Source organism: Vicia villosa, unplaced genomic scaffold, assembly GCF_029867415.1.
Source record: "Vicia villosa cultivar HV-30 ecotype Madison, WI unplaced genomic scaffold, Vvil1.0 ctg.001053F_1_1_1, whole genome shotgun sequence".
NCBI classification, from domain to species: Eukaryota; Viridiplantae; Streptophyta; class Magnoliopsida; order Fabales; family Fabaceae; genus Vicia; species Vicia villosa.
Genome location: NW_026705461.1, coordinates 73,830 through 90,682, shown reverse-complemented (window position 1 = coordinate 90,682; position 16,853 = coordinate 73,830). Strand labels below are relative to the sequence as shown.

The 16,853-nt window shown below is 34.5% G+C and overlaps 2 protein-coding genes across 2 annotated transcripts; both read left to right on the top strand.

The window, feature by feature from the left end:
• Positions 1 to 6,648: 6,648 nt before the first annotated feature.
• On the top strand, positions 6,649 to 8,135 carry LOC131632943 (protein JINGUBANG-like). Its single transcript, XM_058903659.1, has one exon. It carries the CDS (start codon positions 6,708 to 6,710, stop codon positions 7,818 to 7,820), a length of 1,113 nt encoding a protein of 370 aa, XP_058759642.1. The 5' UTR covers positions 6,649 to 6,707; the 3' UTR covers positions 7,821 to 8,135.
• Positions 8,136 to 9,027: 892 nt separating this feature from the next.
• On the top strand, positions 9,028 to 9,865 carry LOC131632944 (uncharacterized). The gene is made up of 2 exons (XM_058903660.1): positions 9,028 to 9,487; positions 9,569 to 9,865. Exons 1-2 carry the CDS (start codon positions 9,305 to 9,307, stop codon positions 9,839 to 9,841), a joined length of 456 nt encoding a protein of 151 aa, XP_058759643.1. The 5' UTR covers positions 9,028 to 9,304; the 3' UTR covers positions 9,842 to 9,865.
• Positions 9,866 to 16,853: the final 6,988 nt, after the last annotated feature.

Below are 16,853 nucleotides of genomic sequence, written 5' to 3'. Positions count from 1 at the left end.
ATTATAATTCTTTGTTTTTTATTTTCTACTCCCTCCGTCTCATAATAAGTGTCCCATTTGAGTAATGCGCGGTTTTTAAGAAAATGATTGGATGTGTTGGTTTTAGTAAAAAAGTTAATGTCATTTACTAGAATACCCCTATCAATAGTAGTTGAATAACGTGAAAGTTAATAAATAGGGGTATAATAGTGGAAAAATAATAATGATTGATGCATTGGAATTGTAAAAGGACAATTAATTTGAGACAAGGAAAAACTACAAATGGGACACTTATTATGAGACGGAGGGAGTACTTTTATATAAACAAAAAAGAGAAGTGAAAAAAGATGAGAAAATAAGGATTTGAATTCAGAAAAGTAAAAAGTGAAAAGTGAGTTGAAAAAAAATCAAAAAAAGATATTTTTTGCTCCCAAATTATTAATTTAGACTAAGCTAACAAAAAAATATTTTGTGATTTATAGAACAACAATTTTTCTTATATTATAGATAAAATTTATCATTTATTCATACGATGGTATCAAGAGCACTTTCGTGGAGAGTACATTCGACTATTTATTCTTCTCTGCATTTTACACTAAAATTTGATTTTACCTTTGCAATGAGCTAGTGTGAACTATTCCAAATATACACTAGAAAATGGTTTTTCTATGAAATTTTTCTTATATCAAGATGTAAACATAGATTATAGTTTGAGCCACATTAAGTTAGAGGAGAAGCAATTTTTTTTTTGTTGGTAACAAGCAAATTTTAGTTGACTACAATAATCCATCTCCTTGCTTCATTCTACTATTTTTTAAATCTGAGGTTGTTATCTAAAAACCTTGAAATTGTATAGATCATATTTTGAACTACCATTTGTTACCAATTCTATATCACCAGAATAAATAACTATATGCTTTAATGTATTCTAAAGTTTTTTTTTTTTTTTAGTTTCATGTAAAAGTTTTTTTTTTTATAGTTTATTTTAATAGCTCAGACTATTATTTTTCATGAGAATTCTAGATGTATAGGAAGATCTTGTGGAGGGATGCTTCTGAGTAGTACATTGAAATAAAGAATCTATGGGATAAATTGACAACACAATACATCTCCTTCCCCTTCTGGATGTGAAGCAATACACTCATCAAGGAATTACATATTTGAGAATCAATTTAGGTCATTTTTAATTGGTTTAAATGACTAGTTTTTATTGGTTTTAATAATTATTAGTCGGTCGCAAGCCCGGATACCAAGATTTTAAAAAAAAAATCATTAATTTGTAATGGAAAGAAACTGAAAAATGTTTATCACTAGTTTCTTCAACATTCCCTAAAACCCTTCTAAATATTTAAGGGAATATATAGCTCGTTGAATATAGAAACTATTAAGGTCGTCCTCTCTAATAAAAAAAATGTCTGTAAAAAAATTTCAAAATAGATTAAAGGCGGGACATTTGAATGAATCTATCCCTAGCGTAGTTTTAATGTTAAACATGCATGTAATCTTAAATTGGCATTTTGTAATATAAAAGAAGAAATTACTGAGAATACTATTCATCTTTAATTTTGGACCATATCTTTAAAAATATTACTTTGATGTGTAGAAGAAGAATAGTCTATAAAATAGTCATTAAATACTTTAAAAATAGAGTCGTTATATAACAGTGTGTATCATGTTTGCTTCCATTGTTGGGAATAAGATGAGATTTCAATGAAAACGATACTATGATGTAAAAGTTCTTCCGGACGCAAGATAAATGGAACAATAGTATCCGTGAGAAAGGTAAAGATTTGGAAATACTAGTAAACTAAGAAAAAGGTTAAATTAAAGTTAATGAGTGGTAAAAAAAGCTTAACGCAACATAAAATTATTTTGATGTTAAATTGTAAAAAAGAGAACGAATTTCACACTTTTGAAATAGAATAGTATTTATCTCGTTATCATTACCGTGTCCATTATTTCAAATAATAATGGACGGCCTATACAGCTAGTGGAATAGACATCAAATACTTTACTATTTTTGTAACTTTAATGTTAGTATGTATACTACGTCATAAAACATTTATGTCTAGTATAATAACTTGTTTTTTAATGGAAAAATATATAATAAACAAATAAAGAGTTTCTCAACAACATAAAAACTACACAGAATATATACTTGAAAATTAAATAACATTCTAATGAGATGGTAAATGATCTTTTCAAATTTAAATCAGAAGTTAAGGGTTTGTATTTAGCCTTAAACATGTAATAGTGTTAAATTTTTTATGGAGAAGAGCTTTATTATCCATTATAATTCTATCCGACTTGAAGAATTAGTTTCTACATTTACATGTATATTATACTCGATTAATACAAAAAAAAACAGTAAATAGCACCTAATTCCTCCACCATTGTGTTCCTCAACTGCATCATTAGGTTTCTCCAATGCATGTTTCGATCTCCTCTACCAATGCACTTCTTTCAACACACTCAAGTCTCTTTTGGTGCTTTGAGCACAAATGATCTTCTATTAAACATCTTTAATATATATATATATATATATATATATATATATATATATATATATATATATATATATATATATATATATATATATATATATATAGAGAGAGAGAGAGAGAGAGAGAGAGAGAGAGAGAGAGCAGATTAATCTATGCATGATTGATTTAAGATTCCTAACTTAGTTCTTATGAAAAAGAAATTTGCTTTAGTCAAATGTTTTATAAAAGCATCTTCCATTTGATTAATGTTGGGTTTGGTTGAAAATATATATGTTGAAGAAGTCCCACATCGCTTAATTTTGTGAAGGAAGAGGGAATCCAAGGCTATATAAAGGATTCAAATTCTTCGTTACAAGATGCACCACTCAAAAGTACTTTAAGCTTGTATATGACTTTCTTTGATCTCTTATGCTCTTGTATTAGAGTGTTGTGAGATGTAGTTAAATATTTGTTTTGGAGGGTGTGGGTGTACTGGGGGCCTAGGATATTTGAGGGTATATTATGTGTTGTAACAATTTACACATAGTGTTATTCTCTGGTTGTCTATTGACAACAGCCGTGGTTTTTTCTCCAGTTTTGGAGTTTCCACGTTAATCTCTTGTGTTGTTATTGTGTTCCTATTTTTTCTCTATGTTTGTTATTTTTTTCCAACAACTGGTATCAGAGCTTTTGGTTCGATCCGGGGATATGAGTTCTTAGTATGCTATGTGGTTGCAGCTTTGTCTGATCTTCCAAGTCAGAAAAGAAGGGTGGTGTTGTGAAAGAGTTGTCGAGTTGTAGTCATAAGTTCCGCTGTGCAGTTTGGGTTAGAGAAAATTGATGGAAGAATCATTTTTTGACTTGTGGAAAGTTCCAGTCAAAGGTGTGTTGATAAAATCAAGATTACACAAGGTGCAAGATTATATCGGTGGTTGAAGAGCTTCCTGCCAACAAGGAAGTTACACCATAAAGTTTTCAACCTGGTTTTCGGCATGTGAAAATTCTTGTAGTGGTTTAGCTTCAAGTGAAATTTATTCTTCATGATAAAGTATATTATTGTCGGTGATGACAATGTGAATTTCTTGAAGTGGTTTATCTTCAAGTGAAATATATTCTTCATGAAAGAGTATGATAGTTTTAAAATTATGATTGTCGGTGAATACAATGTGAAAATTTTGGAGTGGTGTAGCTTCGAGTGACTATACTCTTTATGGTGGAGTATGATTGTCGGTGAAGACAATGAAAGTTGATGTATTATTTTTAATCAAGGTGGAGATTGATGAGATTGGTTAAAAATATACATGTTGATACTCTTTATGGTGGAGTATGATTGTCGGTGAAGACAATGAAAGTTGATGTATTATTTTCAATCAAGGTGGAGATTTATGAGATTGGTTAAAAATATACATGTTGATACTCTTTATGGTGGAGTATGATTGTCGGTGAAGACAATGAAAGTTTACGTTTTATTTTCAATCAAGGTGGAGATTGTTGGATTTGGTTGAAAGTATATATGTTGAAGAAGTCCCACACCACTTAATTTTGTGAAGGAAGAGGGAGTCCAAGGCTATATAAAGGATTCAAATTCTTCGTTACAAGATGCACCACTCAAAAACACTTTAAGCTTGTATTTGACTTTCTTTGTTCTCTTATGCTCTTGTATTAGAGTGTTGTGAGATATAGTTAAGTATTTGTTTTGGAGGGTGTGGGTGTACTGGCATATTTGAGGGTATATTATGTGTAGTAACAATTTACACATAGTTTTATTCTCTAATTGTCTATTGACAACGACTGAGGTTTTTTCTCCGGTTTTGGAGTTTCCACGTTAATCTCTTGTGTTGTTATTGTTTTCCTCTTTTTTCTTTATGTTTGTTATTTTTCCAACAATTAAATGATGACACAAACTCAATTATACAATTCCTTTTTTTACACAATCTCTAGTAAAATGGTTCCTAACCTCAATGTGCTTAGTACGATAGTGAAGTACCAGATTTTTTGTGAGATTTATGATGTTAGTGTTGTATTTTATCGTGATAGTTTTGAGATTAACTCCATAGTAATTTAATTGTTGTTTTATCTAGATAACTTGCGCACAATAACTACTCACAAGAACATATTCTTTTTCGATTATGGGTAACATAACATTTACTTATTTCTTACTATGTCAAAAGACAAGCGAGTTCCCAAGAAAACGACATGTACTACATAAATTTTTCTATCCAAGTTGCACCAGCGAAATCAGAGTACCCAACTAAATTTTACAAGTACTACTTAATTTTTTCTATCCAATGTGCTAGTAAGATACCTCATAATGCATTTTATTTTAGTGAGGTGAGATTATTTGAGGATTGCTTGAAAACAAACACACAAACAGATGGCAAACATGATATCAAGATGAGAAGTAGTAAGATAAAAGAGAGAGTATATTATAACATGGTGTTTTCTCTCGTCTACCGCCTTTCCATCTCCGTCCTTGACTAAAATACATGACATACTCATAAGGGTTGAGATTGATTTGCCTTTATCCATGTTAAATCTCTTTAATTAGTAATTTTTTGTAATATTTTGTTTAATTGATGAAGGTCTCATTCTTTAATTTATGCACTCCAAGAAAGTATCACAACTCTCCCATCATAAACATCTCAAATTCATTATTGATCATATAAAAAAACTCCTTATATGAAAAATTACTAGTATTACCAAAGACGGTATCATCAATATAAATTCACACACAAAATTTCATACTCAATTTTGTTAATAAAAGTGATATCAGTCTTCCATGGACTTTGTATTGTAGTTCTAGAGAAAAATTATAGTTGTAAGGTTCTCCCTCCGTCCCATAATGAGTGACTCAGCCCACTATTTCATATAGATTAAAAAAAGTGGTTAAAAATAAGAGAATAATGTATTAAAAAATAAAATGAGTCATTCATTTTAAAACATCATTTTATTCTAAATAGACAACTTATTATGGAATGGAGAGAGTAGTATACATTATGATTTATTTATAAAGAAAACATATAAAGGGTATTGAAAAGTAGGGGTGATCAAAACCAAACCAACCCAATAGAAAACCGCAAACCAAACCAAACCAAACTAAACCGAAACCGCAAAAAACCGCATTTGGTTCGGATTAGTTTGAGTCATCTTTTAACAAAACCGCACTGTTCGGTTTGGTTTGCGGTTTGTATTTTGTAAACCGAACCAAACCGAATCAAACCGCATTATGTTACAACCTAACTTTTACTTAACTCACATCCAACCCAAACTTAAATTTATAATACCTTAACCTTATGATTATGAATAATTTTCTCATCCTTACACACAAGATTTTAGTCCCGATCTTCTCAAATCTCTAATAGCATTATCACGCATTCTTTGCCACATACATCTTCTCTCTTTTTCTATAATCTCTACTCTCTTATATTCTTTCTTTTTCACTTTCTCATTTCTATGCAAATATTCTCTATTTCAGTTTCGTTTTTATCGCACATCTTCTTCTCTAATCATTCAACTCTTTTGTTTTTTCTTTTTCACCTTCACTAATCTCTCGTCTCTTCTATTTTTTTTTCATTCTAATAATTTTTATATTGTTTTATACTATTATTTTATGTTTATTGTTCCACTTTTGTCTAATTTAATTTTTATGAATTAAATAGAAAGTTATTGTCAAAATATGACGAGTTTTGTTGTTATTTGATAGTGTATGAATGTCTAAGTACAAAATTATGTTGTCATCTATATGTATATATATGGTTCAATAAAATATTTATAAAAAACCGAACCAACCGAACCGAACCAAACCACATTAGTTTGGTTTGGTTCGGATTTTTTTTAAAAGCCAACCGAATCAAACCAAACCGCACGATTTTTTCTCTTGCGGTTCAGATGATTTTTTTCGTCAAAACCGCCCAAACCGCACCGCGAACACCCCTATTGAAAAGATAGTTGACAGCACTCTCCATAATATATCAATGAACATTTTATCAATCAACCAACGACACGTTGACCAATCTGATCCTTAAGGTCCGGCAAATCTTCTATGGACCCCTCCACTTTCTTTGTGCCCCACCAAGTTACTCCTCATAGCTTTCTACTCTTGCCACGTGTTGAATATTCTGATTTTTCCACATGCCATAACAACAACAAATCCCAACCGCTACATATGTTCCCTTCCTCAGCAACCCTTTTGTCTCCTCACTCCTCCACCCACCGTTTGCCTCATTCTGCACTCTCTCCACCACAATGAACGACTTCACCATCACCACCCTCCTCCACCTTCAACACAATCAACACAAACAAAAACCCCTCATGCAACCCTTCAACTACCAATATCTCACTTCCATCAAAACCCTAACACCCCATATCACATGTCTCGCAGTCCACCGTAACCTTCTCTACGCCGCCTCTCTTAACCTCATCAACGTCTTCGATCTCTCCTCCAATTACACCCTCATCGACACATTCAACGAAACCTCCACTTCAGGTTTCGTAAAATCCATCACGTTTACCGGTTCAAGAGTCTTCACTGCTCACCAAGACTGTAAAATTCGAATCTGGCATATTACATCTTCAAAACAGCACTGTCTTGTTTCCTCACTTCCCACCGTTAAAGACCGGTTGCGCCGCTGCATCGTTCCGAAAAACTACGTGACTGTTCGACGTCACCGGAAGAGTCTTTGGATCAAACATAATGATACGGTGTCTGGTTTAGCAGTAAACGAGAAAGAGAAACTCATGTATTCTGTTTCTTGGGATAAAAGTTTCAAGATATGGGATTTGTCTTCCGGGTATTACCGGTGTTTGGAGTCTTTTCACGCGCACGATGACGCCATTAACGCTGTCGTTGTTTCGGAGGACGGTACGGTTTACACGGCTTCGGCAGATGGGTGCATCAAGGCTTGGAAGATGGATAATAAGGTGAAACGGTATTCTTTTGTGAGTGTAGGGAAGCAGAAACCAACCGTTAATGCGTTGGCGATGAACGGTGATGGGAGGGTTCTATTTTCTGGCGGGAGTGACGGGACGATATGCCGGTGGGAGAGTAATAATAAGAAGTGTGAGGAAAATAATAACGTCGTGTTGATGGAAACGTTGAGGGGTCATAGTGGGGCAATACTTTGTTTGGTAAACGTGAATGAATTGTTGGTGAGTGGGTCAGCGGATCATACAGTGAGGATTTGGCGGAGGGAAAGAAGAGATGGTGGTTATTGTTGTAGGGGAGTGTTGGAAGGACATGAAAAACCGGTGAAGTCGTTAGTGGTAACTTCGGGTATCGGTGAAGCGGATGATGGGGTGGTTAAGCTGTTTAGTGGAAGCCTTGACGGGGAGATTAGAGTGTGGGAGTGTTTGGTTTGATTTGAAACTTTATCAATTGCTAAATCATGATCTTAACTAGCTAAGTTGAAACTAATACTAACATGATTGATGGTTTTAAATAAGGGTCACCGTGACGTGACGGTTGCGATTTTGTCGGCAATGGTGGTGTAACAATGATTTAAGTCCGTGCTTCCCGTTATCATAAGAGCATGAGATCAAATTTCAAAACTGATTTGTGGCTAAGCCTTGTTCATCATCACTAGGACTAGAACCATAGTTGCAATAAGTAAAACAAAAATAATTGTAAATGCAAGTATGTATCTTCATGGGTGATATTTTTATACAAGCTTTATTCGCTCTACTTCTCTTTGTTTTTTTTGAGCATCTTTGGGTTCTTTGAGGGATTTATTGGGGTACATCATGTTAGTATCTGTTTGGTTTGGCGGTAGAAACACTAAACGCACATTTGAAACTCTTCCCACCTTGAAAATGAGAAGCAACAAAACATAACTTCTCCCTTATCGTAAAAATGTACCGTGCTTTTGGGGATTTTGCCGTATATCCAAACATGCTATTAAAGCAATTCATCTAATTTTTATTTCGAAAATGCAACTCTAAAAAATTTATATTGGATTCTACAATTTTACTTTATGTATTAATATTTTATTCTTATTAAATAAAATAATATTTAAAATAATATTTTTTTTATTCAAAGCTAGTAGAGTGATTAAGGGAGAAAATCCATTTAATATGTTTTTATTCAAAGCAGCGGTAGCATTGCATTGCTACGCTCGATAAGTTGTCGAATTTCAACAGTAACATATTCAATTTCATGCGTGACAGTCGGTGAACAAGCAAAAGAATCAGACCGTTGGAGATGGTCGTAAAATGAGAAATAGAAATAAAAAACCACAAACCAAAAGAAGTACAAGTTTGCCAAACCCGAATGGATAAATTCTTTCATTATAGAAAAGTTTGAATACAAAGATGTGAGAGTCACTACAAAAATGTGAAAATCACCTCACAACTTAAAAAAAATCTCACAACTATTAATTTGTCGAGACTAAATATCCCTAAAAAATGATAGTTGCAACTATAATTGTTAGGTGAAAAGCACCTCACAACCTTGTTAGATAAAAATTACCTCGCAAGTATCTATGTCAGAGTATATAATAGAACAACATGCCAACTATGTGCCAGAGTAGGATCAAGTATCTATGGCAAAATACCCTTTTTGGTCCCTTAATTATACCCCAAGGTCCATTCTGGTCCCTTATCTCTAAAAAGTGTCAAAGTGATCCTTTAATTGTCCAAAAAGGACCACGTTTGTCCTTTCTGTCCAAATGGCACAAACGGACGTTAGGTCTGTATACGTGGCAGGTGACGTGGAATGATATAAACGTTCTCTTCTTCATCGTTCTTCAACGTTCTCTTCTTCATCGTTCCCAGAATTTCTTCCCCAAATTCTAGGGTTCATCGTTTGCCTCCTTTCTTCCCCAAATTCTAGGGTTCACCAGTTTCCAATGAAGCAGACATCATCATCAATCGCAGGGCCATGTTCATACGAATCTAACACGAAGAATGATGGTTTTGCTGCAAACTTGAGATGGAGACCCGTATGTGGGTGTGGAGAGATAGCTTTGCTTCGTAGGGCTTCAACAAGCACGAATTTCGGGAAGCAATTCTGGGGCTGTCGTAATTACAAGGTAAAAACGAACTTCACTTGTTTGTTCATGTCATTTATTGCCTTAGCAGGGTTCGAATGATTGGTATTTTGAATTTCACAGGGTTCAACCCAAACAGGGTGTGTCTATTTTCAATGGTTCTTTGATGATGTGATGGATGAGAAAGACCAGTATATGAAGATGCAGAATAGTAGGATGGAGAAGATTCAAATTGAACTTGATGCAGCAAAAATGGAGTTGGTAACTCTTAAGGCAACAAATGACAGACTAAAACAAAAGACAAGAGAGTTGAAGAAGATGATGAATTCTGAGAAAAATTGGAAAAGGCTTTTCTGTGTTATTTTAGTGTTGGTCATTTGGAAAAGTCTGTATTAGTATGTTGTAAGGTTATGAATTAGTATGTACTGAATTTGATATTTATTCATGTATCGAATTTTAGTGTTGGTCATTTGTAATGTTATGGTTTAGTGTTGTAATGTTTTAAAGTGATCAATGGCAAAAATTATGTTATGGTTTAGTGTTGTAATGTTATGATTTGTTACACACTGCTAAGTATGTATTGACTTTTGCTAAAGGACACAAACCACTAATATTCATAAGACAGAAAAAGGCAAAAATTATAGGCCAAAATATTGCATTAACTTTAACATTAACCTTGCCATCAGAAATCACATGTTCAAAAGCACAAAATTACTTGGCCAAAATACTGCATACCAGGTTCTAAAAACACAAAATATTCAGACACATTACAAAATATTCAAACTGATGTCTAAAAATCCAAAACACTACATAAAATAAAGAGACTATGGTTTCCATTTTGGTGTGGCCCTTTTAGTATGTGTTGTCCTCCTTGTTGTTGGACCTATAGCTATTTTTGCAGCAGTCAGCCTTGTGGTTGGACCAGGTGGGATAAAAGGGGCATTTGGCCTTCTAACTGCCAACTTCTTTGCTTTAGGAGTAGTCTTCTTGGCTGATTTTGGAGTAGTCTTCTGAGCTTGGGATGATTGTGATGGAGCTGCTTGAGATGATTGTGAAGGAGCTGATTGAGATGACTGTGATGGAGCTGAAGGAGCTGTTTGGGATACTTGTACAGAAGTAGTCTGAGATGGAGCTGCTTGTGATGGAGCTGCTTGTGCAGTAGTTGATGGTACCTTGCAAGTAAGTTTGTTGTGTCCTTGTTTCTTGCATCTACTGCACTTCACAATGAAGCCAGTTCTTCTCATCTTTCTATCTGTTCCATCCAGTTCACCTTGTTCCAAATTCCTCCTTTTTTTGGGTCTTCCTGGCATTTTCCTAAATTTGGGTGGCAGAACATCAGGGTACTCTGTCCTCTCCCATAGGTTTGAGCCATTGACTGGAAAAATAACTGGCTGGTACACTTGCATATATCTTGATTTCCTGTAATACTCAGGGACATAATCATCAATCTTTTGGTTCCTGCTTTTGATTGCTGATAGTGAATGAACACAGGGGAGGCCTGTCAACTCCCACCTTCTACATGAACAAGTCCTATCTTTCAGATTGACTGTAAATTTTTCGGCATTGTTTTCCAAATTCCTCACTTCAAATATAAACTCATCAGACATCCTAAAAATCAGAATTTATATCAGAATAAACTCAACAAACAAGATTGAAATCAGACTTTAACAAATCAGACTTTAACAAATCAGAATTTAACAAATTAGGATTCAAATCAGAATGAAATCAGAATTTACCTTACAAGCCACATATTTGTGTATGAACTTGTTTTTTCAATCTTCTTTTTAATGTTTGGTAACACATCAACATCTTCTAATTTTTGAAACCTCATCCTGTTTGTTGCCCACCTTTCCATCATGTATACCCTAATCTCTTCCACCATGGTGATCAATGGTTTTGCCCTTGACTCCAATATGACACTATTAAAGGCTTCTGACATATTGTTCAGTACAGCATCACACTTGTTATGAGTTTTGAAGTATGATCTACTCTAAAATCTTGGAGGAGTGCTCATCATGTGCTTGTATGCTTCTACATTGACCTCTTTCATTACTTTCATCTCTCTCTCCCAAGCTTGGTAGTAAGTTGACTTGGCTGCTTTCCATATAATCTCCTTTAGTTTTTTTCCAACAAACCTCTTCCTAAAATTGTTGTATAGATGCCTAACACAAAATCTCTGTTCAACTCTTGGAAGAAGTTCCTTCATTGCAGGCAATAAACCCTAAGTCATAAAAAATGAAAGTGTCATACATTTTTGTTGATCAGAAATGAAAATGTAAAATGTAAAATGAAAATGTCATACCTTTTGTTGATCAAAAATGAAAGTGTATGTGAGGCACTCTTCCCTCCCACCAAGATCATCAATAAGAAGCTCCAAGAACCATGTCCAGCTATCCTTGTTTTCACTTTCAACAACTGCAAATGCTATTGGTAGCATTTGATCATTGGGATCTCTGCCAATAGCTGCAAGTATTTGACCTCCACATAAGCCTTTCAAAAAACATCCATCAAGTCCTATGAAATGTCTGCTCCACTTGAAGCTCTCCTTACAAGCTGCCAAGCATATGTACAACCTCTTGAAATGTAAATTCTCAACAGTTGAACCTTCTTGTGCAGGCTGGACACAAACCTTAACAGTTGAACCTGGGTTAGATCTTAGTAACTCATGTGCATAGTCATACACCCTTGTATAATCCCCTAGAAATGACCCATCAACCATGTCTCTGGCTGCAAACCTAGCCCTTATAGCCTTGGTTTTGTTGACCCCAACATTCCACTTCTTCTGAACCTTTTCCTTAATGTCCTTCAGCTTCAGTCTAGGGTTTGTTTTAAGTGAATTCTGTAACCTCTTGCTCAACCATTTTGTCTTCAGTAACTTTACATGATACTCTCTACTACAGCTATGGGTGTCAACTACTTTCCTTAGTTGCCATGAATCCTCATTAGGTAACTTAGCACAGTAAGATTCCCATTCACATCCATCCTTACACCTGACCCTAACCCTTATCTTGTCATTCTTAGTGAACCTTAAATCTCTGCCAGAATGGACTGCATAAGTAACAATTGCCTCCTTGAAATCTTCCTTTGTAGTAAAATATGTTCCCACTTCCCATCTGTAATTGGACATATCCTTTAAAAGCTTAAAAATTGGATACGTCTTTCTCCTAGCCCTACTGCTATCATCACTATCACAATCACTTCCAAGATCCTCACTATCATTATCACTTCCTTTACTATCTTCTTTGTTTTCATCAGACATTTGTTTTCCTTTTTTACTTTTCATTTGTTCATTATCTTCTATATCACAGTCCATTCCATCCTCCTCTTCCAGTTCAGTACTATACTCATCAGAATCATCATCAAATACTATCTCCATTGCACTATCATACTCGAAGTTGCTATCATCAGAACTATCATCAGTCAGTCTTAAATCATCATCAACCTCACCACCCACAAGTCCATTATCAGCTCCAACTGCACTTACATCATCTTGTGCTACATCTCTAGCCCTCTCATCATCTTGTGTTACATCATTAGTCCTCACATCATCCTGTGCTACATCATTGGCCCTCTCACCATCTTGTGTTACATCATTAGTCCTCACATCATCCTGTGCTACATCATTGGCCCTCTCACCATCTTGTGTTACATCAGTACTCCTCACATCATCCTGTGCTACATCATTGGCCCTGTCATCAAATTCCTTCAATATTTCCTCAATCTCTACTGCTACCTCATCTACTATCTCATTAGGTGGCATTTCATTAAGTGGAATATCATCTAACACAACTTCAGCTTCATCAGCAAAAACAGCCTGGGACAATGCGTGCTTAATAAAGACCTCAACACTAAGATGAACCCTATATAAATCAGCAATCTCTAATGCCCCTCTATCATCTACCAATATATTCATCCCACCAGTTGGATCCTTATAATATATGTTTTCTATGGCTCGATAACCTAGTTCCTTGATACTACCTAACAGCTCAAAAAAACTCCACTTATCAGCATCTACCCTCAGTTTAGCAATCTGACCTCCTACGTAAACGCTCAAGTCCTCACTCGCAAATTCACCACTATGGTGGATTGTAATGATTAGATACTCGTCCATTTCAAACGAAACCCTAAATAGAAGCGCACGATATAAACTTCAGAAACATGGAATTAAAACCATAATAGAGTACCAGCCACAGAGATGCAGAAACTTACCTCTGATGTCGTCTTCGTCTTTGCTTTCACCTTGAATGTCGTCTTCGTTCTCGTTCGCATCAACTAGAGATTGGAGTTTCGTCAATGGCAGCTGCGCTAGGGTTTCCTTCAAGAACCAACGAAGAGACAATGAGGTTTCTATTTCATTTTCCTTTCTATTTTATGTCAATTGCTGATTTACACATCTGGCAATTAAAATAAACCACCTGGCAATAAAGATAAAAACGTAAATGCCACATGTATGCCACCCATGCCTTTCCTTTGACTTTGACTAACGGAGCTGACAGAAAGGACAAACGTGGTCCTTTTTGGACAATTAAAGGATCACTTTGACACTTTTTAGAGATAAGGGACCAGAATGGACCTTGGAGTATACTTAAGGGACCAAAAAGGGTATTTTGCCTAGATAAAAATTACCTCGCAAGTATCTATGTCAGAGTATATAATAGAACAACATGCCAACTATGTGCCAGAGTAGGATTAAGATTAAACATTTTTTACTAGGTGAAAAACACATCATAACCCAAAAAAATCAAACAAAAAATTAATTCAGTATATTTTTTAAAACAAAGTTATTAAAAATTAAAACAAAAAACAAAACAAAAATATACAAAACATTATTAAAAAGCGAAAATAAAACTTTCTTTATTTTTTTATTATAAAAAACAAAAAAAAATCTAATAATACTATTTTAATATATTTTTAAAAACAGAATTTTTATGTGAGAACATTTTATAATGAGAGATGAGAGGAATAAATATCAATCATTGAATTCATCAAGAGAGAATGTTAATACACTAATGTGGTTATTAATTTTTCTCTCTTGATGAATTCAATGATTGATATTTGTTCCTCTCATCTCTCATTTTAAAATGCTCTCACTTGATATGCTCCCATATATGGAGCATATCATGTGAGAACATTTTATAATGAGAGGTGAGAGGAATACATATCAATCATTGAATTCATCAAGAGAGAGAATGTTAATACATCAATGTGGCTATTAATTTTTCTCTCTTGATGAATTCAATGATTGATATTTGTTCCTTTCATCTCTCATTTTAAAATGCTATCTGTCATACCCCAAAATTTGCCCATCATATTTCCAAATATTTTGACTCACATGATCGACTCTCAACTGCTCAAGATGGTGTAAGAATTAGGCACAATTAACCTTCTTCTAAGCGATCAACCCACAACTATGGTTTTGCTTCTCTCAAGGTGAAATCAACTTCTGATGCTTCAAGTGAACTCCATGGCATCTCATATGCTTCAAAGTATCCTCATGCCAATTTGCAAGCCTTGAATCACAAGATTGCCAAATCAACTGCTCAAATGGTCAACAGTCGATCAGTTTGACCTAAAAGTCAACTGTGGTCAAATTACAGTCAAAACTCCTGATTTTTAGTCAATATCAATATTTTGAAGTCACATTCATCATTTGATCGAGGATTGATCATGACTCATCAAAGAAAGCTCAAAAATCATGCAAACTTAAAGTTGCTAAATTAGGGTTTTTAGGAGAAAGTCAACCCAACTTTGACTGATCATATCTCTCTCATAATTTATCAGAAATTCTCCAACCAAAGCTTATTCTCTATGAAATTAAATTCTCTACAACTTTGATGTTGGGCCTAAGACCAAGAAATGCACCATTTGAGAGATATGAACCAAAACATTACAGGTCCTTCTAGAATCTCGCAAAAAGCTGTGTTTTGTCAGGAGCAATATCATCAAGAATCATCAAGATAAAATCCTCAAATGCAAAAAAGGTTCCAAAGTGGATTGTAGAGGACATCTTGGGCTTTCCAAAAAGTCCTAGAACATTTCTATACAAAAAAATTGAGAGAATTATGGCTTGGTAAAGTTGAGCAATTTTGGAGAAATGCACAAAAGTCAATGTGAGCAAAATGGAATTTTTGGGCCAATGGGCCTAAGATATGGATTGCAAACGTGTCTATGGGCTTTATAAACATTCTTAAACTAATTATTTTATTTTCATATCATTTATTTTATTTATTTGAATTTTAATTTATTTAAATACTAATAAATCATGTAAAATATGAAATAATTAGTTTAAATCAAATATTTGATTTTTAATCAATTCCTATCATCCAAAAGGCTAAATATAGACACAAATTTCATGAGAGATATGTTTGGAAAGGGAATTGAACCAAAATAGAAAGGTTTGAAGAATTTCCAATCAAATATTTCTCACCAATCAATCCATTCTTTCTTCAAACTTTTAACCAAAATTTTCTTGATCAAATCTGACTCAATATCATCCAATAAGCCATGATTAAAAGCCAAATATGCATTGAATAGAAATTGGCCCAAAAATATAAAGATTTTCATGCATATTGATTCAAATTTCCAAGTCACCAAACAAGCAAGGATCCAAGCCCATGACTTGACCTAACATGCTCCATTATATATACATAACATATTCAGCCCTAAGAGAGGACAAAAATTAGGCAAGAGTACTAGGGTTTCAAAGTTCAAAATTATACATAAACTTGCAACTTTTCGTTCTCTTATTGGCAGACACCATCAATCCAAACAAGTAATTCTATTCTCCTCCTGAGATGCCAAGGAGTAAATCTGGTTCATTGGACGTGTTTCAGAACGCCCAGGATAAGTACACCATAACCATCACCATCGTCCATGTTAATTTTTCCATATTTTGATGTTTATTGCGTCTTGATGTGATCTAATAATATCAATGTGTTCCTGAGATGTATTAGTGCAGGTCCAACGTATTAGACTCGACCTTTAAGCCTTGAATCGCAATCCACCATTGTTAGGGCATACACATAGCCAAGCTTCGGATCCCATGTTGCAGGGCGTTTCGACGGAAAAAAACATCACCATGAAGCTCGCTAGGTTCCATTCATATGATCTGGGCAGTTTCCTTTTTTCATTAACGTTAATTTTGCAGGATTTATGGAAGAAAAAGTACCTGCGGAAAAATCTGCATGTAAGTCCGCAGCTACGTCCACAACAGAATCCGCAGGAAATTCGAGGAAGACAATGAACAGTGATAATTGAATATTTGACTTCCTACGTGGTGCGTGCAATGGATCCCATTCGCTGGTCAATTTTCTCAGCATCTCTCTCCACGCGTGGTGTGTGTTCGTTGGACAGTCAAAGAGTCAGTAATCCTCCCTCTTCATTCTATTGGTTGCTCATGACGTGGGGG

Excerpts from the sequence above, each read along its gene's own strand:
- LOC131632943 (XM_058903659.1), top strand. The coding sequence starts at position 6,708 with ATGAACGACTTCACCATCACCACCCTCCTCCACCTTCAACACAATCAA.
- LOC131632944 (XM_058903660.1), top strand. The coding sequence starts at position 9,305 with ATGAAGCAGACATCATCATCAATCGCAGGGCCATGTTCATACGAATCT. Across the intron at positions 9,488-9,568 it reads GGGGCTGTCGTAATTACAAG|GGTTCAACCCAAACAGGGTG; the intron begins GTAAAAACGAAC and ends TGAATTTCACAG.